The sequence below is a fragment of the Myotis brandtii genome, unplaced genomic scaffold (genome assembly GCF_000412655.1).
Source record: "Myotis brandtii unplaced genomic scaffold, ASM41265v1 scaffold23, whole genome shotgun sequence".
NCBI lineage: Eukaryota > Metazoa > Chordata > Mammalia > Chiroptera > Vespertilionidae > Myotis > Myotis brandtii.
This window is the reverse complement of record NW_005358649.1, coordinates 702,700-711,882: the sequence shown is the minus strand read 5'-3', so window position 1 is coordinate 711,882 and position 9,183 is coordinate 702,700. Positions and strand designations below refer to the sequence as shown.

Below are 9,183 nucleotides of genomic sequence, written 5' to 3'. Positions count from 1 at the left end.
CAGAATATACGTTCTTCTCAAGTGCACATGGGACATTTTCAAAAATAGACCACATATTGGGTCACAAACAAAGTCTCCCCAAATTCAAGAAGATTGAAATCATACCAAGCATCTTCTCAGACCACAATGGCATAATATTAGAAATAAACCACAATAAAAACAACCCAAAATACTCAAAAAAAAAATTAGTATATACATATAAAAGCCCAAGTGACCGAACAACTGGTTGCTATGATGCGCGCTGACCACCAGGGGGCAGATGCTCAAGGCATGTGGTCAGCACGCTCCCACAGGAGAGTGCCACTCAGCTGACTGATGGACGCCAGACACAGGGCTCATGCTGGCAAGTGACAGGCGCAGTGTGAGTCAGGATGAGCGGGAGCGGCACAGCACCCAGCCCGGGTTTGGGCTCCTCCCCAGCCACCTGCTGCTTCATGCACTACTACATCCCAGGCCTGTGGGGATCAGGCCAGACTGAGGGACCCCAACAGTGCACGAATCCATGCACCGGGCATCTAGTTCTTTAAATAAATGCCTTTTCACAAACCTAGCAACATTATAAGGGAGCCCCCCCAGAACAAGCACCCCACTCCCTCCAGATGCCCAAAGCAGATGTCAGGGCAAATGCACAAATACATCCCACAGTGAGTCATCGGCTGAAACTCAGGCAGCCATGAGGCAATGTAATCACAGCTGATCCCTATAATACACTGGGAAAATGAAAATATGTTATTTGCCAATTAACATTTTAATGCAAAAAGCAGACTGGCTAGAAATTTAGGAGGGATGTCATTACTGGAGGAAATAACAGTCTAAGAATTTACCTTTGCCACAAATTCAAGAGTATCAATTTTTATCATAATGAAAATGTTAAACATTAATTTTTTAAATCTTGAGAATAAAAATAGTTCATACATTTTAAAAGCCTTGAAAATATTCCCTTTGATCTACTACATAATACCACTGGGATATAATTTAAAGAAATAATCCTAAATATATAAAAAGCTTTGTGATCAGAAATTGTCAAAATAATAGTAAAAAATGGAAAGCACACTGAATATTTAAGAATTAAAAATGGTTAAGAGCAAAGTTAACAGAAGAGACCCTGGAGACACATACTCGGTTGGATTGGACCCTGACTTCACCACCTCCAGACTTGGTTTCCTCTCTAAAAATAAGATAACAAGCCACATGATAAGAACTGGATGTAGTAATATAGGGAAATAAATGGCTGTTTTATGGTTTAAACCTTTTTGATCTCAAGACCTCTTTATACTCTTAAAAATTGAGGACCCAATGTCTGTCTGTCTCTCTGTCTCTCACACATACACACACACAGAGACACCATCTTAGAAATTAACACTGCCGAAACCGGTTTGGCTCAGTGGATAGAGTGTCAGCCTGCGGACTGAAGGGTCCCAGGTTCGATTCCGGTCAAGGGCATGTACCTGGGTTGCGGGCACATCCCCGGTGGGGGATGTGCAGGAGGCAGATGATCGATGTTTCTCTCTCAATGATGTTTCTAACTCTCTATCCCTCTCCCTTCCTCTCTGTAAAAAATCAATAAAATATATTTTAAAAAAAAAAGAAATTAACACTAAGAAGTTTTTACATGGGTAAACACAAGCGCACATTCTGTTAGCTTCAGAGCAATGAAGTCATCGCATGCCATTAACTCTGGAAAACCTATACACATGTGAGAGAATAAAAGTGAAATAGACAAATAATATCTGTTTTAATAAAAGTAGTTTTGACCTCACAAGTTCCCTGACCAAACTGTGAGACCCACTGGATGACACAATCCTGGAATATCGTAAGCAAGCAATAAATGGTATTTTTATTGATTTCAGAGAGGAAGGGAGAGATAGAAACATCAATGATGAGAGAGAATCACTGATTGGGTGCCTCCTGCACGACCCCTATTGGAGATCGAGCCTGCAACTCAGGCATGTGTCCTTGACCAGAATTTAACCCAGGACCCTTCAGTCCACAGGTGGATGCTCCACTGAGTCAAATCAGCTAGGCCAATTATATCTTGTTTTTATTTTACTTTTTACCTTTAGGCTCCGAAAAAAAGATTAGAAAACCTCTGTAAAGTGATTTTCCCTTCTTTTATCTTTCTGTATTCAAATTTTTCTACAATAGATATTACTTTTAAAAATAAGAAAAAGTTTAAATTCTGGTTTATCAGAACGCACATCCAATGATTTGTCTCCTCGACTCAAACACTCTGTTGAATGTGCCTAAAGAAATATCACATATAACATATTTTGGTTCCTCTACACGTCTTTAGTCCCCAGGCCTCTATGTACCTTGGCCATTCTACTTCCCTAATAAGCTTTCTCTCCTCCTACTCCTACATCAAGCCTTCTCTACCCTCTTCCTCTAAACATCCTACATTTCCTCCTGTGCACTCAGGGACCCTGCTCTCTCCAACAACCACTCAATCCCTCTCCTGCTTCTGAACCCCTTCCTCCTATAACAGCTCTAGACCCTACTTCCTCCTTCCCAGCCAAGCTTCCTCCAGGGCCTGTTTTATGCTAATTATTTCCAACACTTTGCCTCCTATTCAGTCCTCACCCCGAAGCTGGTTGGCTTCCACAGAAAAAATCTAGCTGAAGTCACCAATGGCCTTTGATCCAACTGGCACTTTCCAATATTCATCGTAGGCAGTGCCTTCTCTGATACACTCTTCCCTCAGCTCTCAGGATGCCACGCTCTGGCTTTTTCCGTCTCAGTCTCTTTCCTGAGCTCATCTTGCTCTGTCCACCCTCCATGAACACCTAAGGGCCATTCCTCACCCTTAGGTGTGATCTGATCCACTGCCGAGGCTCTGCCAGCTCCGTTAGGCCAAGGCAAAGCTTCAGTCTGGTAAAATGGAGCACCAAGGCACATAGAAGTATTACTCACTTAAAATAGATGATGGATACAAACGTGTTTAAAGATCCATGAAGATGGGCAGACCACTCTTGCTGTATCTTTAAAATACAGCATTCTACTCACCTCTGTCTTTCAGCTCATTGAAGTCCCGAATATTCTGCAAAGTAGCTGAGTCCCAGCCCTTCGGCGACTGTCTTCTGACAGGAGCCTGCACCCGATGCCGCGCCATATCAAATATGTCCATGGGGCTCCTTTCTCTTTTCCTGTAAGTGACAAACTATGATAAACGTGTGTTTTATGGGAAGAAAATCTGAGTTCGCATTTCATTCAAGAAATGTGGCATCTTTCACCAGAGTTGATTATAAACATTCTAATATCTGTTACTTCAGTCCCTCATTAAAAAATAGGGTATTTATAAAGTCATTGTTTATAATTTTTCAAAATACTCAGATGCAAAGTACTTTATTCTAAGAATAAAATGATTTAGTTTTACCGTAAAATGTTCCCGTAGCATAAAAATCAGTCTTTGAGATCAGAGAAACCAAGATTCAAAGACCTGCTCTGCTATTTGTTAGCAGTTTGACCTTGATTTCAGCATCTATAAGATGCAGATAGTATCTACCCCTTTTAGTCTTAAGAGTATGAGAATTAAGTGAAATTATATCCTGTAAAGTACCCAGCATAGTACTTGACATGAATTAGGTAAGCAATAAATGTAAACTTTCCCCCAGCCTAAAGTAGAAATTATACAGAAAAAGATGGTATTAATATGCTGCCCATTATAACAGTTTATTATCCACAGTCCCCAACACTAATTTTACAATAGGCTTTCAGGAAACTTGGTACCTAGTTAGTTACTTAATAATCTATTTCTAGGAATTAGTATCATAGGAGGGAGCTCAGGAAGGAAGTTTTCCACTATGGCTTTGGGGGGTGGGGAGGGTTGACATTAAGAGAGGACAGTGATGAGGGGTGGCACTCTAGCCCTGCTGCTTCCCTCAGCACCAGGCAGGCCTCTCTAGTTCTGAAAATGCAGCTCTAAGCTACTGGTGTAAGAGCTGGCCAGACTCCTGTCTTCATTTCCTGATGCACTAGGTCTTCCCTGGGCCCAGGCAGGGAAATAGTGGGACCCCCACAGGCAATGCCCCTGCTCTTTCAGGGGACGGACTCACAGGGCCACAAACTACTTGGTCAAGGCTGACACAGACCTCTAATAGTGAACTACCCAGAGTGTCAAAACTGCAGTGGAGGCTCATTAACATGTAAAACAAAAATAAGTACTAAATCTAGAATAGAAGGCCATTAAATTAAAATACCTAAGTCCTGTCCTGGCCGATTTGGCTCAGTGGTTATGGCACTGGCCCACAGACCAAACGGTCTCAGGTTCAACTCCCAGGCAAGGGCATGTAACTCGGTTGCAGGTTCCATCCCCGGCCCTGGGGGCGTGTGAGGGAAGCAACAAATCAATGTGTGTCTCTCACATCAATGTTTCTTTCTCCCTTGCCTCCCTCCCTTCCACCCTAAAAATCAATGGAAAAAATATCCTCAGTGAGGATTAAAAAAAAAAAAAAAGTGTACAGAAGTTCTATCTAATTATATTAACATTAATAGTTAAATACGCTGTTAACCCTATTAAACAGTTCATGGTTAGGAATAGTATTTCTGGTTTTCCTTCAAGAAATGCTACTTCTTTCTTCTTTTTCTTTCCTTTCTTCCTCCTTCCCTCAACACCTATGTCAATACCACCACCAAAAATGTTATTGGCAGTACAACAGGACAGTTACAATGCTCAATTTAAATATTTTATATACAGTTAAGTATCTATTAAATAGCCCATATTTTCTCAACAAATAAAGTCAATAATTGTGGATAAAAATTTATGAATGCAACTTTATATAAGATTGAAAAAAGTTTATCAAAAGCATATTAATTTTAAAAAGACCTATTTTGTCAAAAGAAAAAAGAGAGAGAAAACCTACTATATACTGCAAACACCAATAGACTAAAAAATCATACCCTGTTTTTGCTAGTTGCACTGAATCCCTCCACTAGAATATCATTATTTATCTAGATTTCTTCTGGGAGAAAAGGCTAGTTTAGTCTTTAAATTTCACTAATAATCTTAAAAACTTTCAAACATACAAACTATCCATTCTAATAAAGAGTATTTTACAGTAAAAATTAACCCTGTTCCAAAACTAAAATTACTGGATAGGTTCTGACATATGATTCTTCATCCTGAACACAAAAAAATTCAGAAACAAATAAAAATGCAACTTGAAACTTGCCTCATGTGAATTTCCTCATCACTGTCCAAGTGTAGCAACCGCCCCTGGAGACGCCGCTCTTCACTACGAAGCTGTTTTCTCATTTCTGATAATTCCATAATTACATTTCTTTTCTCCTCTGCAAAGTCCCATCGATAAGTAAAAAGAACAAAAGATTAAGCTTTAAAATATAGTCTGGCCTATCATAAAGCTAAAATGTTGAGAGACATTGTCATGAAAATTATTTTTAATGTTTTAAATAACAGATCACATTCATGAATATCATATTAAGACTCACAAACACATTTCTGATAATACAGAAATTTCAAAAGTTAAGTAAAGTTTTGGGGATGGAGGAGAATGTCACCATAAAGGGACAGCACAAGGAATTCCTTTGTGGTGATAGAACAGTTCTGTGCCTTGACAGGTGGTTACACAAATTACACAAGGTAAAGTGCAGGGCACTACACACAACACAATGAGCACATGTGAAACTGGTGAAGCCTGGTGAAGGTCTGTAGAATACACCAGTGTCCACTTCCTGGTGGTGATACTGTACTAGGTAAGATGTTACCACGGGGGAAGCTGGGAAGGCACCCAGGCCCTCTCTACCTCTATAGCAGTGGTTCTCAACCTTCCTAATGCTGCGACCCTTTAATACAGTTCCTCATGTTGTGGTGACCCCCAATTTCATTGTTACAAATTGAACATAATTAAAGCATAGTGATTAATCACAAAAACAATATGTAATTATATATGTGTTTTCCGATGGTCTTAGATGACCCCTGTGAAAGGGTCGTTCGACCGCCAAAGGGGTCGCGACCCACAGGTTGAGAACCGCTGCTCTATAGTGTTTTGCAATGTTCTATGAGTCTATAAAAAATGTCCTAGATTACAGGTTTAATAGGTAACTCTACCTTCCGCACGAAGTTGATTTTTCCTGGCAGGTACCGGAGGAGACTGTGCCCTGGACACGGAACGTTCCTGTTCAACAATCATGACAGACAGACTCAGTGTGTCTTCCCTACTCAGAGCTTGAAGAGAATACTTTCTTAAAGTAACTATATGTAGAAGAAGCCAAACTCCCCACTATCCTACCTATAAACTTACCTGCATCCACTTTTCCTTCCCACCACAATGGTGGCGTCCTCGCCCCATCCACAGAGAACTCCCTCCCACGTACTCTGTAGCTGTAAGTGACTCCCAATTCCTCCACCAATTAGTCCCTTTTCTCCACCCTTTTCCTCTCCTTAATCTCAACTATGCCTCAAAATCTCTCCCTTCTTTAAGAAAAATTATCTCACACTTCACTCTCTTGTCCATTTCCTCCTTCCCTTCAGAGCCTTGCTTCTTTGAAGAGTAGTAAATGCAGTAAGTATGGTGTCTATGTCCTTGTTCCCACTCACTCTCCACTGCATAGCAAATGCCAGCCTTTGCTCTGCACCCCATCACTCCACTGACCTGCCTCACCAAAGTCACCAAGTGATCCCAGTGACACACTCAATAGCCAGCAGCAACTGACATCATTGCCACTCTGTCACTTTTTCCGTCTCCATGTCCTTACTCTGCTTCTGAAATGTGGGTAATTCCGTAGTATTCCACCTTCAGCTTTTCACTGCCCCCAAGTCCATCCTAGACTGTTGTACTCACCTGACAAATAACAGTGCCCACGCCTTCCACAATGACAGAGCCAGTCCAGACCACCTTCTCAGCCACAACCTCTATTTCCAACCGCCTGCTCCATGGAACCCTCGCCAGAAACCTGATGGCTGTCACTGACTCCTCCCTACCAGTCAGTACGTACCACCGTCTGTGTTTCTTAACGTATCTTGATGCTGTCACCCTTCTCTGTTCTACTGTCACTGCCTTTCTTTAGATAAAGTCTCACATCTGGACTTCTGCAAAAGTATCCTGGCCTCCAAAATGTATCTCCACACCACTGCCTTAGAACACATCATTGACCACAGACCTACTGAATCCGAATCTCAGAGGGTGAGATCCAGGAAGATGTTCTTGTAATGTTTATCTGTTATGGTAATTAACCTGTTTGGTAGCCACGCATCTATGGAATAAAGTCAAACCCCTTACACTCCACTCAAGACCCTGCATGTGTTCCGACCTCCACCTACTCTGCTCTTGCTCAGGCACTGCCAGGCCCAGACCAAGCCCGTGTGCTCTCCATGTGTGCCGTGGGCTTACACGTCCCTCCATGGCCTGGGACATGCTGCAAGTCCCTCATTTTCCTTGTTTTTATGGAAAATCCCTTCAAGAGTCAACTTAAGAAACAACCTTTTTGGAACATTTTCCCAACTTTCTTTTGATTGTAGCTCAGTCTAAAGTTTAAGGCACATCATTAGCATAACTACAGCTAGCTAGAAGATACATTATCAAAGAAAAGGCCTTCTGGAGGGTCCGAATAAGAACTATGTGCAAAATTATTAAATTTAAACTTTAGGGCACCAAGTTACAACCAAAGCAGCAAACAAATTACTGTAGACATTATCTCTATTTCAGATCTTAAAAAATTTAAATCTCATCCAATTCCTCAACCCAAAATAACTTAGCTAAGATTAGCCAATCAGAAGAAAAAGTACATACTTGAATAAAGGCACTTATAATGCTGTCAACTGAAGGAGGTCTTTGGAGTTTGCCTGCAATTTTGTTCTGTAAAGCAGGAACCACAGGGGAAGGCTGTTTCAAGCGCTAGAAAAAGAATGGGGCAATAAGGACACATATATACCACCTTAATCAAAGAAATTTTTAAAAAATAAACAAATATGTATGTATACATACCCACATCAATAAATGTAAGTGTATAAACACACATAGATACATGTGTGTGTGCACATACATACACCCTTAATACTTGATCATCTAAGTTAAGAATGTTACTACTTTTATTTAATAAATTACTTTTATCAAAAAGTCAGGAAAAAAATACAACTAAAAGACAAAACGAACAATCATTCAGAACCACAGGAAGGCTGGCTGAGTGGAAATTCTACAACTAGAAGGAAAGAGAAAAGCACACTGTGACTCAGAGGTGAGCTGTGGAAGTAAAGTGCAGAGGAACGGAGGCGCACGCGGAAAGGGCTGGCAGCTGAGGACGTGGCGCACACGGAAAGGGCTGGCAACTGAGGACACGGTTGTCTTTTTCAATCAGGAGGGAGTCTCAAGCTCCCGGCTGCTCTGAACTCCAGTTCCGGGCAAGTCTCTGGGGACCCAGACTCATACAGGGAGAAACTGGACTGTCTGGCATCGGTCGGAACTCGAAGGCGGCTTTCTCTCAGAGGTACTTGCAGCGATTACCAGGATACTGAGAAGCAGGGCCTCTTACGGTAGGACTGAGGAGTAGCCATAGCTGCTTGCTCCACCCTGTTGATCCCCAGAGAACCCGCCCCACCCAAGCTGTGTGCAGAGGCTTTTGCATATGAAAGGCCTGGCCCTTTGCAATCTGAAAATTACCTAACAAACTGCAGCTGGGTCAGAGAAACCCAGAACTTCCAAAAGAAGGCCCAAGGCCCCACAGCAGCTTGCATTGCTTCACAGCTGGGCTCCTGCTGGGTAGCCTCAGGCAGAGGCTAAATTAGCACCTCCTTAGAAATCCAAGAGCCAGTGTACCCAGTGGTCAGAGTTGGACCATCCAGATTACAACTCCTCAGATCCATAAGGGACACACTCAGGGGGCAGACTCAGTGAGCACCAAAGCCCCACTGAAGCAAGTCTTGCCCCAGAAGGGTGTCTCCAGCACAGAAGTTCTCCCACTGCAGACACAGCTGATTCTCACAGCCAATTGGCCTGGAGGTCAATTCCTCCCAGTGATACCTACAATAATCAAGGCTTAACTACAACAAGACTGTGCACAAAGCCCACAAAGGGGTGCACCAAGAGTATTCACCTCAGGTAATTGGGGAGGCTGAGCCACTGGGCCCTATAAGATACCTAGCACACAAAGCCACTCTATCAACACAGGGAAGCATAAAAAATGCAGAGACAAAGAAACAGGTCACAAATGACAGAAATGGAGGAAAGCAAA

At 42.1% G+C, this 9,183-nt stretch overlaps 1 protein-coding gene across 5 annotated transcripts in view; it reads right to left on the bottom strand.

Moving 5' to 3' along the window:
• Positions 1-9,183, bottom strand: part of CSPP1 (centrosome and spindle pole associated protein 1) — a 157,698-nt gene that overhangs the window by 12,020 nt on the left and 136,495 nt on the right. For all 5 annotated transcript variants that reach the window (XM_005866341.2, XM_014539806.1, XM_005866342.2 and 2 more), the window contains 4 exons: positions 7,746-7,850; positions 6,065-6,131; positions 5,169-5,286; positions 3,004-3,143 (listed from right to left, as the gene is read on the bottom strand). In XM_005866341.2, the coding sequence (XP_005866403.1) occupies positions 3,004-3,143; positions 5,169-5,286; positions 6,065-6,131; positions 7,746-7,850 (430 nt within the window). The remainder of the gene's footprint in view (positions 1-3,003; positions 3,144-5,168; positions 5,287-6,064; positions 6,132-7,745; positions 7,851-9,183) is intronic.